Below are 19,190 nucleotides of genomic sequence, written 5' to 3'. Positions count from 1 at the left end.
GATCCATTGCATTTATATACCCCATGCTACCAATCTCACCATTTCATCCTCACAATGACCCTGTGAGGTAGGCCAGGGTGAGAGTGCTTGTTTGTCAGGCCCAAGGTCATCCCTTCAGTTTTCTGACTGAGTGGAGATTCATATCCTGGTCTCCCAGGCCCTGGGTCCAACACTGGTTTTCCCACTTTTTTCTCTGGGCCACACTTTCAGATTACAGTGGGTTACAGACGCTTCAGGTTACAGACTCTGCTAATCCAGAAATAGTACCTCGGGTTAAGAACTTTACCTCAGGATGAGAACAGAAATCGCGTGGTGGCAGTGGTAGGCCCCATTAGCTAAAGTGGTACCTCAAGTTAAGAACAGACCTCCAGAACGAATTAAGTTCTTAACCCGAGGTACCACTGTAACAATTTGTTCGTGCCATACCTAATTTTTTAAGGGATTTAAGTACCTTGGAAAACAAAAAGAAACAACTCCTAGCAGTGCTTGATTGGGAACATAGAACACAACTATTTTTGCTGGTGAATCTCGTTTATACTAGGTCTAATTTGAGACAAACAAACTCTCATCTGCTCTTTCTCTTTTCTCCTTTCTCTTTTCTGATCTTTCATATTTGTCAGAGTTGAAAATCTCTCTTCACAACAATATGCTGTGGAAAGTTGCAGAAGAATAGCTGGTGCCTCTTGAAGAGAGGTACGGAATTGTTTTCTGGTTGTATATCCCCCCCCCCAAAAAAATATTACTATACTATACTGAAATATTTAAGTATTTCTTTGATTGTCCTTGAATCTTCCCGCCAAACTTGCCATCCTCTCCTGTGACACCTTATTTCCAACCCACCTCCCCGAAGCACGGAGAAAGTGTTAAAAAAAGCACCCATTATAATGAAGACTTATAATGAATGCCTTGCAACGAGACTAGATCAATCAAAAGTGTTGTTCCACAGGTCTTGTTTGTTTGTTTGCAATATGAGTTTGCGGATCTCATTGCTGAGCAGCACAAAGGATGACCCCCCCCCCCTCCTCTCCCAGCATACTCTCATTTCAGTCCAGATATTAAATCAGGTTTCGCATGGGATTTACACATGGGAATTGCCTTTCAGAATCTTTGCATCAATTATTAACTGGGCAGGATAGGACTGAGGTCTATTACCAAGGTTAAGTGTCCCGACGTTGATGCACTTAAACATTCCTTAGGTGTGTAGCTGCTGCTTCACAGAATTCCTCAGGAAGACACTAAACCGGTTGGAGCCAATGACTTCCCTTCCCCATCCTGAGCTATTCCTTTTCTGGCTATTAATTTGATTTATTGCACTCTCCTTGCTCGACAGTTGCAAAGAATGAGTGATTCCATCTTCACACGACAGATGGGGTGGGTCTCCATGTGAAAATGGGCGTGTGTTTGTTTGATGGAGGGCACACAAGAGGAACCCGACTGGAAGAACGAACAGGTTAGGATGCTTCCTTGGCAGTTTGGTTTCAGCCAGGAACGGGGAACACGTGACCCACCCAGATGCCCTTGGACATTTTGGCTCCCTTTATCCCAGCCAGCATTGGCCAATGGTTGGGAATGATGAGATTTGGAGTCCAAGAATTTCTGGAGGACCGCTGTTCCCCCATCCCTGGTTTAAATTCTCAAGGCAGCCAAAAGCGCTACGAGCAACCCTGCCATCAAATTCCTGTGGTCTAATATGTATAAGTAAAGGTAAAGGGACCCCTGACCATTAGGTCCAGTCATGACCGACTCTGGGGTTGTGGCGCTCATCTCGCTTTACTGGCCGAGGGAGCCGGCGTACAGCTTCCGGGTCATGTGGCCAGCATGACTAAGCCGCTTCTGGCGAACCAGAGCAGCACACGGAAACGCCGTTTACCTTCCCGCTGGAGTGGTACCTATTTATCTACTTGCACTTTGACGTGCTTTCAAACTGCTAGGTTGGCAGGAGCAGGGACCGAGCAACGGGAGCTCACCCCGTCGCGGGGATTTGAACCGCCGACCTTCTGATTGGCAAGTCCTAGGCTTTGTGGTTTAACCCACGGCGCCACCCGCATCCCTTCTAATATGTATACTATGTGGTTAAACTTATTTATTTGCTCGCTTGCAAAAAAAATCTGTACATTGAGACAAAATATCACGGCGGTGGACAGCATAAAATCAGCAACAGAATTGCATCCATAAAACAAAGACAAAATGCACCATATGTTACACATCATGCTGTACATTGGGTTGGACTAGATTACTTTTGGGGTCCCGTCCAACTCTGCAATTTAATGATTCTATGTGGATACCATAGCAAGAGAATCAACAATTGGGGAGAGCAATGCTTCTGAATACCAGATGACGGAAACCGCAGGATGGGGGAGAGCTCTTGTGCTCGAATCCTGCTTGTGGGTTTCCCACAGACATCTGGTTGGTCAGCGGCGTAGCGTGGGTTGTCAGCACCCAGGGCAAGGCAAGTAATTTGTGCCCCTAACCCCTAAGCTGCCGCCGCTGCCAGCTTCTTCTTGCTGCTGCCTGGGCTGCTGCCATGGGGCTCTGCTACAGCCTGCGCCCGAGGCTCTTCGGCGACTCCGGAGGCGCCCGGTGCGGCTGGCCCCCCCTGCACCCCCCACGCTATGCCACTGTGGTTGGTCACTGTGAGAACAGGATGCTGGACTAAATGGGACATTGTATTGAATTGTCCCAGCAGACTCTTCTTATATTCTTATGGAGCTAATCGTGACTTAAATAAGGAAGCCAGACTATCCTCCACCAGGGCCAGGGCCTTTTCAGTGACGGCTCCGACCTGGTGGAATGCTCTGTCCCACGAGACTAGGGCCCTGCAGGACTTGATCTCCTTCCGCAGGACCTGTAAGACAGAGCTATTCCGCTTGGCCTTCAATTTGAATTAGCCTGATCCTCTATTCCCTTTTCCCCTTTCCTCTTCTATGAAGAAACCCTTTCTGGGACCCCACATTTAAATTCTTCTCTGGTCTCCTTGCTGGCCCTAGTAGGACCAACTTGGCCACTTAGCCCTGGTGATCATTTGATGTCTACTGACTGGGTTCCTCCCCCCTCCCCCCCCCCCAAATGACCCCTGGATTTTTGAATTTTATTGATATTGATGTTGCATTTTATGTTGTATTTTATGCTGCTTTTAAGTTGCATTTTAATTAATGTTTTATATTTGCTGTTAGCCGCCCTGAGCCCGGTTTTTAAACCGGGAAGGGTGGGGCATAAATAAAACTTTATTATTATTATTATTATTATTATTAATGATAATAATAAATATAGCTCAAACAGCAGAGTTAAATATCAGAGAGACAACAGAGACTATGCTATACGGTCAGTGGATAATATGGAGTTCCATTCATTTTGGTGTTGGAAATGGTAACGTAAGTGTATCTCTCTGGATATGGAGGGATCCTGTTGTGTTGGGTGGAGAGCTCTTTCTGGTGGAACGACTGTGTGTGCAAACTGGTGCTCCCATGACTGCAACAAACCTGGTAGTGATTAACTGGCTAATGTACCATCTGCATTAACAGTGATCTCAATTTACTGAGGGCTGCTGCTTATTTAGTACAGAAGACCAAGAACAAGATGGCACCATCCATGGACATGAGAGAGGTATCAATGGGCTCAGGGGAATCCCAAGGTTTGCAGAAATCCAAGCAATATTCGGGGGAGGCATTCCTTGGGGCAGAGCAAAGCTGCAAAATGGTCTGGCCAGGGCTGAGCATGGAATGACAGCTGACACTTGGGTGAGTTATAGTACACTGGAAGAGGGTAGGGCTTGGTTGGCTGCAACACTGAGAAGCAGGAGCAATCGACACTACAAGATTTTATTTCGGGTTCCACCAGTAATGTACCCATTTGCGGGGGGGACGGGACTGCCTCACATGCCACAAAGGATGGGGGTACATGCTAAATATTATGGATACATCTGCTTCTACCATGTCAGGTACGAGGTTTGACATGTGGTTAGGAGGTTAGTCTGGCCTCAACCAGAGCCAGGGCCTTTTCGGCCGTGGCCCCGATCTGGTGGAACGCTCTGCACAAGAGACTAGGGCCCTGCGGGACTTGACATCTTTCCGCAGGGCCTGCAAGACAGAGCTGTTCCACCAGGCCTTTGGCCAGGGCACAGCCTGACCCCCTCCTTTGGCAATCTTCACAGAACTCTAGCCCAATGGTTGCCATCAATTTGATTTGAATTAATTTTATAATGAAATGATTTTAGAATGTTGTATTTATTTTACTGTTGCTAGCCGCTCTGAGCCCGGATTTGGCTGGGGAGGGCAGGATATAAATTAAAAAATTATTATTATTATTATTATTATTATTATTATTATTATTATGTGTGTTGAAGAAGCAGCACACACCAGCTCTTTGTCTCATCAAAGAACGGGAAGAAGTGTGGCGACTCATAAAGGTACAGCAAAACTCAGCATCTTGAAGATTCCCATAATGATGTGATTCTTTTCCTGAATGACAGCCAAACTCAAGGTTATGGAGGAAGAGAAGGTGGAATGCAGGGTGGGAATGCCATGCTCATCACATTTCTGTGTCCACGATTTTTGCTTCTTAGCAAAGAGAAGTATTTTAAAAGGATGGCATTCTGTGGGAGCCGATGGTTGACATATTTGACATAATGACGATGTTGACAGAGACTTCCTTGAAAAAGCCAAGGATCTGATAGCAAAACAATAGGCTTTCCATGTGAAATACATAAGGCAGGGAATGACTTCGAAAGACACATCCAGGCATTTGCTCAGGGGACTTTTCTTTTCGCAAATGGCAACTCTACAGATCCCCTTTGTTCCCTAACATGATGAGCTCTTAAGGACCAGATCTCTCTTTGGCCCCCTCCGTGACATCGCTCTCGTTTTTTGCAGTGATTAACGCATTTCATGAAATGGTCTCTGCGGGTATTTGCTCTGTCAGTGGCGGGAGCCCATTTGCCAAAGATGGAAGTGCTTCCTTGATTAAGCGCGTCGGTGGGGAAGACCAGGTTTGAAGAGCTCTGGCTGTCATCCTTGCTGATGCAATCAAGGATAATTTATTTCTGAGTGGGTTTTTGAGAAAAGAAGAATTTAAGAGATCTGGAACGGCTGTGAACCAATGGGAGTGGGAGAGATTGCGTAATGGTTGCTGGTCGGAACAAGAAAAGGGTGCATTGCAAACAGAGCAAAACAAAAATATTTGATGGCTTTGGGGGGGGGGGACTGAGAAGAACAATCCAAGCAGACGGTGTTGTGATGTTCTCTCATTTACTACATGATCCTGATTTAGGATTGTCACCCAAATGACAGTCAGAAATAAGAAGGGGAAAGGAGCCTGGGGTGGGGGCGAAATTAATGGTTTTGAACAGGGGGTGGGGTGGGGAATGAACACTTCTACAATCTAAAGCCAAAATTCAATATACAGGCATGTGTAAGCTAATTGATTCCAGTGGATTTAAGAATTTCTAAATCCCTGTTCAAGTTTAGCTGAAGTCTTTTTTTTTTTAAGTCTACTTCTTGGAAAATACTTGTTTTCACCCCAAAATTGAAATTGGTGGTTATTCATTGTAGCCGTATCTCAATTTGCTTAAACTGTTGACAACAATGAAACAATGGATGTAAACACTGTCAGTATTTGCTTGATCTGGGCAAAGTGAAATGGATCAGCTTTTCCCACATGAAGAATATGATAATGTGTGCTGAATTGTCACAGCTATAAGGCAGTCACAACAATCAGCAGAGAGGCAGAATGTCACCTGGCTTTAAAAATTTTCAAAAATAAAAATCCTCTCAACCCTGGCATTTCTACATTGCTTCTCTAGAAGTAAAATAGCATGAACTTCATTCTAGATTGAGTATTCATGATTTTGTGTATTCATTAAACTGATGCGTTTACATTCCGCCTTTTCTCCACGTTGCTCAAAGTGAGGTACACTGTTCTCCCTCCTCATTTAAACCCCACAAGAATCCTGGGAGGTCGGTCAGTTGGAGAGGCAGTGACTAGCCCAAAGTCACCCAGTGAGTTTTGTGACTGAGTGGGGATGTGAACTCTGCTCTTCAGGGCCTAGACAGGCACTCTGACCACTATGCCAAACCGCAGAGGTTATACTGTAAATATAATTATTTCGCTTGCATCGGTTTTACTGCTGCCATTGCTGTGAACCAATGCATGATAATAAGTAAATTCTGTTTTACATTATACTTTACAAGTTGCTGCTTGTTTATTTGTTAAATGGGGTAAGAAGGGGGAGCCAACCTACTCCACAGCGAGACTTGCTCAAAACAAGGTTTTGCAGCCTAATTCCTATACAGTGGTACCTCGGGTTAAGTACTTAATTCGTTCTGGAGGTCTGTTCTTAACCTGAAACTGTTCTTAACCTGAAGCACCACTTTAGCTAATGGGGCCTCCTGCTGCCGCCGCACCGCCGGAGCCCGATTTCTGTTCTTATCCTGAAGCAAAGTTCTTAAGCTGAAGCACTATTTCTGGGTTAGCGGAGTGTGTAACCTGAAGCACATGTAACCTGAAGCGCATGTAACCCGAGGTACCACTGTACTTTTAATTTTGCTGCCAAGGATGGGATTTCGAAACTCTGTTTAACCCACATGCATGGGCGCCTGGAGGGATAAATTGCAATTAATATATCCTCCCCTACCCATTAAAACCCACCCTACAACTTCAGCTTTTTTGTCTACCCTCCTAAAGCCATCGTAGTCTTGCCCAGTATAAGTTGGATTGAGCTTTGCAAGGAAGAGCACGTAGTCAGAGGAATATAAACATGGTGATAGCAAATGCAGTGAACATGATTTGAGAAGAAACTTTTCCCCGCATCAACGTTTCTCAAGATCAGGATTAAGACCCAAGGAAATACCCTGGAGGAGAGAAGCGGCGTGAGTGATCCTGACATCCTTGACAAGCGATCCCCTGCACTGATTTTAATGCAGAATAATGTACATGTGTAGAATAGCTTTTCAAGGTTCATAGGTACACTTGAGAGGTTCTGTTTGTTTACCGCAGAGTCAGCGAGGAGGAGGAAAAAGAGATCCAAAGGGAAGCGCTGCAGATTGTTAAGCAAAGGTTAGGCAAAAGCACATGGAACCGATAAAGCAGAAAGCTGTATTGTTCACTCCGAGGGCTTCATTTAGTTCCTCTTGCCTGGTAGTTTCAGAAAAGTGAAACTGTTTCTAGAATCAATACTTCTATCATTTCACAAAATTAAGGTGGTTCGACCTGAAAGCAAGCCATAAATCAGCATCATGGCCAGACAGCCAGAGGAAACATTTCTGCTTTACGGATTTCACTGGTTCAGGACCCGTTAAAGAAGATCCAAGATTCATTCTTCACTTCTGCACATAAGCGCATATAAAGCTGCCTTTAAAAATGCAGAAAGCTACATTCCAGGTGGGAGTGGTGGGAGTTCAGCATTTAATAAAATAAATAAATAGGAGGATTAAGATGAGTAAGATAGTGGAACAGGAAGATGTGAATCCTTTAATTGTAATCGAGGTTATAATTTCACCTAGTGCCCTGCCCTCTTTCCCTCATAAAAAATGATTGCTATATGCTGCTTTTTGATATGGTGCTTCTGAGTGCTTGCACATTCCAGGCACTTCACATAAATTATCACAGCAGCAGCCCATTAAAAAGCCCTGCAAAGATGGGTCATTCATATTGGGTTAGATCCAATGATGGCCTTCCACAAATGAAAGGGCTTTCCACAGCACAAGACATTTTGCATGAAAAAAAGTTAGCTGAAATCCAGCTGTGTGCTCCTGTTACAATTCCCTGCACGTTAAGTCAAGATGGGTGCTTGTGCCAAGTGCTGAATCATGTGTGGCTTTCTGTAAGCTCCTTTGCAATGGTTTGAAGAACAGCAACCAACCCAGGAGGGACACGGGTGGCGCTGAGGGTTAAACTACAGAGCCTAGGACTTGCCAATCAGAAAGTCGGCGGTTCGAATCCCCGCGACGGGGTGAGCTCCCGTTGCTCGGTCCCAGCTCCTGCCAACCTAGCAGTTCGAAAGCACATCAAAGTGCAAGTAGATAAATAGGTACCACTCCAGCGGGAAGGTAAACGGCGTTTCCGTGCACTGCACTGCTTTGCCAGAAGCGGCTTAGTCATGCTGGCCACATGACCCGGAAGCTGTACGCCGGCTCCCTCGGCCAATAAAGCAAGATGAGCGCCGCAACCCCAGAGTCGGCCATGACTGGACCTAAGGTCAGGGATCCCTTTACCTTTACCTTTAACCAACCCAGGATTTCTTCTGCTGGCATATCCTTGTGTCATCCCTGATCACTGGCTATGTTGGCTGGGACAGATGGGAGTCAAAGAATACCTACAAGGCTTCAGGTTTCTATCCCTGTGATGGACACGTACCTGGGACTCGTCCCATTGAATTTCGGAGTAGACATGCCTAGGATTGCACCATAGGAGCCAACTCCTAGGGGGCGAGGGGGCCTCCTCAATAAAATATCTGAGCGCCCCCCCCCCAGTTGATAGGCATTGGTATTCAAATGGTTTCCATGCACCACATCATGTGATTGATTATGTAGGGTAGGATTTTGCCCCCTCCAATATTTTATTCAAGTTGGCACCCCTGGATCGCACTATTAATACATTAAAAACTAACCAGAATGCGTCATGTCAAATATGTCAGAGCGAAATAGGTCAATAATCCATGCAAGTCAGTCCACAGTAAAGTGTAAAATTAGACTTTTACAAGGTTTGTTTTTCGATAGCATCGTTCACATTATATGATCCTAATCATAGAAAAGGCACTGAAACCTTCGTCAGATTTCTCCTAAGTTATTTGAACTTGCGCAAGCCAAATAATTGGGTCAGGGTGCCCCTGAACATTAATGGCAGTAACTAACCCCACCAATTCCCTGGTGTCAAACAAATCACACTGTGCTGAGCAAGAACTGTGTCAAAGAGACAGGCAGTGCTGTGTTAGGCTAGTCTGACTGTCAGCAATTGTGCAACGGACTGTTCTCCTTTTTATTTTCCCCAGTGCGGTGATGGTATGTATCTTAAAGCTTGGAAACAGGGTGTTTATAAGCAATCTTTTGCACAATATTCATATGGGGAAAGAAGGAAAGGTTTGTTGGCGATGGATTGCTTTTAAGCATATTTAGCAAATATGTCAGACTTTGCATTGCATAAGACAACAGCTTTTGCCAATTCGTTTTAGTAGGTACTAGTGGCCAGTCAAGGCCAAACAGGAGCCAGAGGTGGCCATCACTTAATCGAAACTGAGTGAAATTTCTCCAGGTTCTCTGATCACAGAACCATAGAATTGTAGAACTGAAAGAGGTCCCAAGGATTGCCTAGTCCAACCCCTAGCAAAGTTCTTAACCCGAGGTACTATTTCTGGGTTAGCAGAATCTGTAACCTGAAGCATCTGTAACCTGAGGTACCACTGTACATGGATTAATACATATCCCCAACTATTTCTATTATTGTTTGTGATCATTAGGTTAATAATTTGTGAATTGCCTCCCACATACAGTCATGGGAAAAAGAAAGGACACCTTCTTTGAATTCTGTGGTTTTATATATCGGGATATAACAACAATCATCTATTCCTTAGCAGGTCTTAAATTTAAGTAAATGCAATCTCAGATGAACAACAACACATTGGCAACTGTTTTCCACTTTTGAGCAATCTTTCTCACTGTAGAATGATGGACTTAAAATTGGTTGGAGATGTCCTTATAACCCTTCCCAGTTTGATGGGCAGCAACAAATGCTTCTTTAAGAGCATTGCTTATGTCTTTCTTCCTTGTCATTCTGTTATTACACATCTGAATGCTCCAGACCAGCAAACTGCTAAAGCTTCAGCTTTTATAGAGGTGGGCAGTGTTGTTGATGATCAATTAAGCAAGGGCATTTGATTAGCAGCCCCTATCTGCCACTTTGCCTCTTAATTCCTATGGAAGCAGTATGGGTGTACTTAGTTTTTCACACATGGTTTCTCCATTTTGGCTTTATTTCTGCTAAATAAATCATGCAATATGTCATGTGATGTTGCTCATCTGAGGTTGTATTTACCTAATTTAAAACCTGCTAATGAACAGATGTTTGTTATTATGTCCTGATATGTAAAATAACAGAATTCAAAGATGGTGTACTTTTTTCACACGACTGTATATGTTCCAAGGCAATTTACAGACATATAGGTGAAAAAAAAAGGTAAAGGACCCCAGGACAGTTAAGTCCAGTCAAAGGCAAGTATGGGGTGAGGCGCTCATCTCGCTTCAGGCCAAGGGAGCTGGCGTTTGTCCACAGACAGCTTTCCAAGTCATGTGGCCAGCATGACTAAACCGCTTCTGACACCATGACGGAAACCAGAGTGCACAGAAATGCCATTTACTAATATATATTATATATACACACACACACACCCCATCCATCTGGGTGGCTTCCAACAAAATATTAAAATACAATAGTATTTACCTTTTTACTGCAGCAGTACCTATTTATCTACTTGCACTGGTGTGCTTTCTAACTGCTAGGTTGGCAGGAGCTGGGACAGAGCAAGAGGAGCTCACCCTGTCACGCAGATTCAAACCACTGACCTTCCAATCAGCAAGCCCAAGAGGCTCAGTGATTTAGACCACGGTGCCACCCGCTCCCAGTTATTTACAGACATATATTTACTATTTTTTTTTTTTAAATTTTTTATTAATTTTACAGAATAAGAAAAAGAACAAAAAAATAAAATAAAATACAAGAGTTTCATAAATCATATTTCTTTTACAGAATCTTTTGGACTTCCCCACATCTTCCCGAATCTGCATTATTTATAATACCAACTTCAGCATTTTGTTATCTTATTTCATCACTTATTGTATCTTTCATTTTGTCATATTACCCATTTCAGTATATTTGTAACCCAATGTTCATAATACAAAGTCTTCAGCTATTTATTATCTTATTTCATTACTTATTGTATCTTTCAATCAGACATATATTTACTATTAACTGCAATAATTTTAAGAACAGTACAGCAGCAGCTGAATATGCATTTAAAAGCAAACACCAGATGAACCCTGGACCGAAGCACGGGTATAGATTGATGCTGGGGTACATTAAATTTACAGAGACTGTGCAAAGCAGCTGCAGCAGGCCAGTGGACAAGAGACATTGCCAGGTTCATGCAAGACTTTGGGGGCAAAGTAGAGAACAGAAGTTCAGTCATGAACGGCCAACTTCTTACCTGTGATTTCACCAGCTTGTCCTTTTCCGTTTTGTGGCACTTAATAACAGTCTTGCGTTCGAATCTCTTGAGGGCAGCCATGGCTCCAAATGCTTGTTTCACACTTGACACACTGATCACTTTACACAACAGCTGATGTATCTGTTTGAAGTGAAATTTCAATTTGAGAGAGAGACTGCCTGGAGGGAAGCCATTTTGCTCTTGTTTTGAAACGCCACTTCAAGTTACAACACGGCCGCTGCTGAGCATGAGAGCCTTTGATTCTGCCAAGCAACGGATACTTCCTTTAAGGTGCTGAACGAGAGCACTCAGCACACTTCAGGAGACATTATGCACATTGAATAAACCCCCCCTGAACTCCTTATTTGGAGAAATTAAAAGTTCTATTACCTTCAACCACAAGAGGGAGCTTTAAACAAATAGAGAGAAAATCAAATTCATGCCAGCTGCAATTCTTCCTTCATTTGCCAACTGTTAACACTTTCCCCCCCTACACAGAGAAAATTTCCACAGAGGAATGCTCATGTACAGTGTAAATAGGCAAACGATGTTTCACTCACCGTGAAGACACAAATAAAGAACCTGCATTCTGGGAAAGCTAATTACACAATGGCTAAAATGGTTTTCCTAGTACAGTGGTACCTCGGGTCAGTATTGTAGCTCAGGCCTCAGTTCTGGGGTCAGTGAGACCTTTGCAGTGCTCTGGAAGGAAGAGAGATACAGTGGTACCTCGGGTTAAGAACTTAATTTGTTCTGGAAGTCTGTTCTTAACCTGAAACTGTTCTTAACCTGAGGTACCACTTTAGCTAATGGGGCCTCCTGCCGTCACCACGCCACCAGAGCACGATTTCTGTTCTCATCCTGAAGCAAAGTTCTTAACCCGAGGTACTATTTCTGGGTTAGTAGAGTCTGTAACCTGAAGCGTCTGTAACCCAAGGTACCACGGTATGTAATATTTTTTTTCCAGATAGGAGTGAGGAGAATCATAGATCCAGTTACAGATAGGTAGCCGTGTTGGTCTGCCATGGTCAAAACAAAATAAAAAAATTCCTTCCAGTAGCACTTTAAAGACCAACTAAGTTAGTTCTTGGTATGAGCTTTCGTGTGCATGCACACTTCTTCAGATAGAACTGTAGAGTTGACAGGGACCTCAGGGGTCATCTAGTCCAACCCCCTGCAATGCAGGAATCTAAATCTAAATATAAGTATTAGATTTCTATGGGATCATTGATCATTAGTTGTTTTGGGTGGTGGGGAACCCAACCCAAGTCCACCTGGTTTGCTTGGTTATTTAGTACATGTGTTAATCGCCAACCAACAACTTCCTCTGGCTGGGCCATACAGGGTTCAGACAATATATACAATTAGCATGTTAACCAAGGCATTAAAAAAAAAAAATCAGTTGATTCAATTCCCTGCCCAAAACCAACACAAGATTGGTTGGGAATGAGAGCGACAAAATTTACAGGAAGATTCAAGGCTTGCTAAAAAGATTAACAGAGCAATGCTACAGGGAAGTGTGTGTGTGTGTGTGTGAGAGAGAGAGAGAGAGAGAGAGAGAGAGAGAGAGAGAGAGAGAGAGAGAGAATCTGTGGCAGAACACTTAAAGGTGAATTTACCTAATCTGAAACAAAATGAGAACTGACATATAGCCATTCTTAAAAATCTGCAATTTTCACAAATCTTGCAGTGTAGTTCTCTAGTCAATAAGTGTGCATAAAAATGCATGTATGGGAGTAACGTGTGCATAAAAATGTGTATATTCGTGAAAATAACATACAAAGTGCATTATATTTAGTGGGGTAGGAGAGCTGAAAATAATGTCAATATATTTCACATCTGGCAAACAATATGCCCCTTTGGTTTCAGATAGTACATAGGTAGATAGCCCAGGACACAAATTCTGATGGCCTTCTAGCAGCTATGGTGGCTCATTTACTAGACATAATGTATGTAGCATTAATTCTGGAAGTGTATACTCGATTTCTGACCAAACTAAGCATCCTGATGTTGCTACGGAGCACAGCGGCTCATTCCTGGTAGGTGAATCAGTTGCCGAAACTGAAAGTCCCCACCTCCTCACAGCTGCCCCAGTCTCCTTTTCTCCAGGGCTTTTTCCAGGGGACTGTGCCTGCATGTCTGTCTTTGCTCTGCTCATTTCAGCTCTCTTCTGGTTCTGGGAGACCAAGGGGAGGGGCAACAAGAGGGGAAGACTCCTGTGACTCTTCACCAGCCTGATTCCTATCTGCCTCTTGGCCCCTCCTCCTTCAGCTTCTGATTCTGGACCTCTCTGCCACAGACTCTCCCTGCTCACTAAGCCCTGTTACCTCTTCAGCTTCCGACACCTCCTCCTCCCTGTCTTCTGCCTCTTCTCCCTCTGACCACTCATTATCATCCCATCACCAGTTCACAGGCTCTGAGCCTTCTTCCCTTAGTGGTTCCCCAGCTGGTTCCTCCCACCATTCCTCTGCTTCCAGTCAGTACATGATTTGGCCCCTGACACTTAAGTGAACACGGCCGCTCTTATGGGCAGAAAATGTTGAACTTGCAAACTGGCTGCCAATCAATGCATGTCCCTTGCAACCCCATTTCAATAATAATAATAATAATAATAATAATAATAATAATAATAATAATTTTATGATAAAACATCAAACATTTAAAACTTCCCTATGCAGAGCTGCCTGCAGATGTCTTCTAAAAGTCAGATAGTTGTTTATTTCCTTGACATCTGAGGACATTCCACAGGGTGGGCGCCACTACCAAGAAGGCCCTCTGCCTGGTTCCCTGTAACCTCACTTGTAGTGAGGGAACTACCAGAAGGCCCTCGGAGCTGGACCTCAGTGTCCAGGCTGAACAATGCGAGTGGAGGCGCTCCTTCAGGTATACTTGAAACTACAGTGGTACCTCGGGTTAAGTGCTTAATTCGTTCTGGAGGTCTGTTCTTAACCTGAAACTGTTCTTAACCTGAAGCATCACCTTAGCTAATGGGGCCTCCTGCTGCTGCCGCGCCACTGGAGCACGATTTCTGTTCTCATCCTGAAGCAAAGTTCTTAACCCGAGGTACTATTTCTGGGTTAGTGGAGCCTGTAACCTGAAGCATATGTAACCCGAGGTACCACTGTGTAACCTCAAAATTATAAGGGACCAGCTTTGCAGGGCTGATATGAAGCCTGAGTAGACCATTGCTGCAGAAATCAAAATCCTGCACCAAACATGTTATGCCGACGAGCGGCAGACACCAAGGAAGTGGCAAGCCAGGGACGACCATCTATTGACCCAGGGGCTCTTGCACTGCTTGTTTGGCCACAAGCCAGGATAGCTCCGAAACCACAGCCTCTTTGTGTAACTTTGTCTGCAAAGGCCGCACCACGGAGCAGAAATTGTCACAGGCAAAGCGCGAGGGGATCTGCCGCAGAAAAGACCATATGGCGCAGTTTGGCGCCCTGCTAGAGTGTTGCTTCAAAAGCCATTTTTCTTGCAAAAACTAGGACGCCTTCACTCCTCACATTGTAAGTAACCCATTTCCAATTATAGCTGAGAGTCGCGTGCGAGATCTGCAACGGCAGCAGCAGAGGTTTGGGGCTTGTTCAGAACTGTGGATCCTTCAGGTATGCAAACTAAGCCAACCCCATTTCCTTATTTCCCAGCCCCCTCCATCATATTCCTTTCTTCCTTCGATCTGTTAAGCAAAGACGCGACTCTCCTTCTCCAGATGTAAATGCGTCATTCAGCTGTTCCCAGCATGAGATGCATATTTATTGCCTCCAACAGCTAACAATGAGTGTGATACGAAAGAAATGAGCAAGAGGCTTTGGATGACGACAGGTGACGAACTTATGCTCTCTCTTAGCCCGACATAAGACAGGAAGCTCACCCACACTGCTGGGTATCCGGAGCCCAGCGTGGGAAGGGGAGCAGTGGCGTAGCGTGGGTTGTCAGCACCCGGGGCAAGGCAAGTAATTTGCGCCCCCTAACCCGTAGATTTGCGCCCCCTAACCCTACCCCTAACCCTAACCCTCAGATGTTGCGCCCGGTGCGGCCGGCCCCCCCTGCACCCCCCACGCTACGCCACTGAAGGGGAGGTCTCTGCAGTCAGGGATGGTCATGAACAAAGCCTTCATGCATCCCTATTCCTTACAACTTATGCTTCTTGCAGATAATCAGATCCTCAGCGAAGAGATGCCAAGGCACATTCACCTGTTAATGCTTTGTGACCAATGCAATTTTGCAAATGTAAAAATAATAATAAAAAGGGACGTGGGTGGCGCTGTGGGTTAAACCACAGAGCCTAGGACTTGCCGATTAGTAGGTCGGCAGTTCAAATCCCCGCAATGGGGTGATCTCCCATTGCTCAGTCCCTGCTCCTGCCCACCTAGCAGTTCGAAAGCACGTCAAAATGCAAAGTAGATAAATAGGTACCGCTCTGGCGGGAAGGTAAACGGCGTTTCCGTGCGCTGCACTGGTTCGCCAGAAGCGGCTTAGTCATGGTGGCCACATGACCCGGAAGCTGTACGCCGGCTCCCTCGGCCAATAAAGTGAGACGAGCGCCGCAACCCCAGAGTCGGCCACGACTGGACCTAATGGTCAGGGGTCCCTTTACCTTTTAAAAATAAAAAAATTGACACATTTCCCTAATGCCGCCACCTTTTCGGAAAGAGTCGGTTTGCCTTTCCTTTCTAGATGTAACTTTGGAGTTGCAGATGAACAAGGAAGATTGGGGGGGTGTAGCTAAAAACACACACAAATGATGTACAGAACCATCTGGAAAGTCCTGGTGCAGGTCTCTTTGCATCAGGGTTGTTCCACTCTTGCGGTTCATCTTTCCATAGAAGCTTTTACTTCGCATTATTATTGCCATGGATGCCTCTCTTTTCTTTCCCAGACAAAGATCTGACTCAGAGATAGTGTGGGAGGCTGCAGCCACAATATTAATCAGAGCACACATGGCCTGGAATTTGTCCCAAGGTTTTAGTATGTCTGTTCTCTCTGGTGCTAGCAGGCTGGTCTCAAAGGGATGTAAATGGGGTGAGGGGAGATGGGGTGAGGCAAATACAGTGGTACCTCAGGTTACAGACACTTCAGGTTACAGACGCTTCGGGTTACAGACTCCACTAACCCAGAAATAGTACCTCGGGTGAAGAACTTTGCTTCAGGATGAGAACAGAAATTGTGCTCCAGCGGCATGGCGGCAGCAGGAGGCCCCATTAGCTAAAGTGGTACCTCAGGTTAAGAACAGTTTCAGGTTAAGACAGACCTCCAGAATGAATCAAGTTCTTAACCCGAGGTACCACTGTATCTCACTTCCTTCCAGAGTGCTGCAAAGGTCTGACTGACCCCAGAACTGAGGCCTGAGCTACAATACTGGCTTGACAACAAGTTGAAAAGAAGAAAGATTAGTCAGAACACCAGGGAAGCCTATCAGAGTGGGCTTGACCCAGGTAAGTAGGGGAGTACAGTACACAGGTATGCTCTATAACAAAATGATGCCATATGTGTTTAGGGGTTCCAGCCAGCCATTCTAGGTTACACACACACACACACACACACACACACACACACGAGTGTTTTGGCTACATGAGCATCCATGCTTAGACAATTGAGATCTCTCTACACTGGAGCTATTTTAAAGTCTTAAAATGATTTAGTACTTATTCTCCTTGCCCCCCCCCAGGGATCTCTGTTATCTATGCTATAGTTTTGCAGGCAGGTGGGGTGGGGGGCTATAATAATATTTATCAGCAGTTTTCCAGCACCAAACAACAATTCTCAGGAATCCTTGGGGAGACTTGTCGTCGATTGAAGGCTCCCTCTTCCCTGTCACAGCCAAATGCCAGTTTCTGAATCCTTTTCAAAGGTAGCCCCGTGTAGAGCGTCTTAGAACAATCAACTCCTGATGTGACTAGAGCAAACTACATCTACCTTTTCCAGAAGCAGGTGCAGCTATTTGATAAAAAAAAGGAAGATTTTATATATACAATTGTTTCTAAGTGTTTTCATATATGCAACTGTTAGATCAGTGTGTTTTTATTATATTGCAAATCGCTTAGGGATGCCTCAAGGGAAGTGAATCATAAATGAAACAAAATGATCACCTAGGAAGTCCAAGAGCAAGGCTAGGTCCAGGATTTACCCAGCCGGCACACCTGCTCTTTCATAGGAAGTGCAACCTCGTCCAGAACAAACTGGATCCCTATGTCACTGGATCCAGAGTCCTACTGGCCAGGAGCACATTATCTTGTCTGCATCAGGCTTCAGTTACTTCATCCACACCCAATCCATTACTGATTCCAGATTCCAAATCAAGTCTTCCATGGTTCCCATCTCTATCTATATCTGTCTATCTATAGGGGGGGGGGGAGACACCAAAATTATTCTGGCATGTTAATTACCTTCTATTCTGCTGCTCCGTATCCTTTTATTGTCATTTAAATTGGATCCCTGCCCCCTCCTTAAAAAGATGCAACGCCTTAGGCATTTAGGCTGCGTACGCACTGTGCCTTTAAAGCACAATCAAAGCACATACTTCACTTCAAAGCATTCTGGGAGCTGTAGTTTGTTAAGGGTTGCTGGGCATTGCTACTCAGGAAAGGGTAAACTGCAGCGCCCAGAAGTTTTGCTGATTTTAATTTTTTTAAAGGAGCTTTGGTTCCTTGACAGAAGGAGTGGGAAAGGGGAAACATGTTCAAGGGAGTGCTTGGCAGGAGCTCGTTTCAGCATTTGGTCAGTTCCTTTCTCTGTACTTCACCATGGGAACAGGAGATTAGCACCGTAAAGCCCAACAGCAAGTCTAAAGCAGAGATAATGAGGCACCTCCTTTGGATTTAAGGGGGGGAAACCCGAACCTTAGCTTTACCACCAGCTTACAAGTGGGGAGGCATGCAAGAGGTTTGGGATCATCAGAATCTCACATAAGTGGGTGGAAACATCATATTCTCCAGCCAGAACCACAATTCCCAGAATTACCTGGGAAGATGGAAAGACCCCTCTGAGAACTGTAGCTTTTTGAGGTGGATGCAGGCCTTTTAACAACTCCCAGCACCCTCCCCATACCAATCTACAGCTCCCATAATTCTTTTGACTGTTTAAAGCAGTATCATAGTGTTTCAAATGCACAGTGTGAACATGGCCTCAGTGTGCATGCTCATTCGCTTCACGTGGGCATTTGAGAGACACATACATGTACCTTAAGCATGAGACGGGTCTTGCCACTTGGTTTGGCGTGAGTCTTAACTCAGTTTTCTTTACCATGAGAAATGTCTTCCTCTCCACCACTTCACTTCCTCTTCCTTGCTAGAAGGCACCAAAACATCAGATGGGTGGTTGCTAACAGCAACTGTGATGTACAAACCGGCATGCCTTCCAGGCCAAATTTATGTCCCTTTTTGCTGCAGGGCTATTTCCATGGTGTTTTTTCCATTCAGAAAGCAGCCAACGGTATGGTTCAGCAGCGTAGCGTGGGTTGTCAGCACCCGGGGCAAAGCAAGTAATTTGCGCCCCCTAACCTGGGGCAAGGCAAGTAACTTGCGCCCCCTACCCCCTAACCATGGTCATTAATACTGACGGCTCTACTCTGGGGCAAACTCCGTGGTGACTACTGCCCTCCGTGGTGTTGTTTTTGTAATTAAAGGACCCCTGCCTCAAATAAAGCATCTTGGGGATTGGGGACTGGGATTTGCCAAGGGAGCTGGGAATTGCAGTTCAGTGGCGGGTCAGGGGGAGAGGGGCCCTTCCGCGTCTGAGTGCCGCGGGCCCCTTTGCGCCAAGACACACGTCTTTGGGCGTCGCGGCGCAGCCTTCTCAGTCTCCCTCCCCGGCCCGGCTAGCCCCGACGCGGCTTCTTTCTGGCGCGGGGAGGGGGCGCCTCTGGGGCCAGTGCGTCGGCCGGCCTCCGGCGCGGGTGGGCGGGCCCCGTCGGGGCGGGTGGGCGGTCTTGGCGCGCAGGCACTAGAGTGCAGGTGGCTCCAGATGGGCGCTTCATTCGCCGCCGGTGGCGTGT

General features: G+C 45.4%; 1 protein-coding gene across 3 annotated transcripts in view; it reads right to left on the bottom strand.

Moving 5' to 3' along the window:
- LOC309325722 (uncharacterized protein) overlaps window positions 1-19,190 on the bottom strand; it is a 107,055-nt gene that overhangs the window by 7,209 nt on the left and 80,656 nt on the right. Inside the window, exon 1 of one of the 3 annotated variants that reach the window (XM_081834023.1) lies at window positions 11,192-11,289. The exons of the other annotated variants lie outside the window; for them this stretch is intronic. Coding sequence (XP_081690149.1) covers window positions 11,192-11,272 — 81 coding nt within the window. The 5' untranslated portion in view covers window positions 11,273-11,289. Of the gene's footprint in view, window positions 1-11,191; window positions 11,290-19,190 lie in introns of those variants that run through there. 3 annotated transcript variants of the gene reach the window in all.

This window comes from Podarcis erhardii (assembly GCF_964252035.2).
Source record: "Podarcis erhardii genome assembly, chromosome: 12".
Lineage (NCBI taxonomy): Eukaryota > Metazoa > Chordata > Lepidosauria > Squamata > Lacertidae > Podarcis > Podarcis erhardii.
This window is presented reverse-complemented; position numbering and strand designations above follow the sequence as displayed.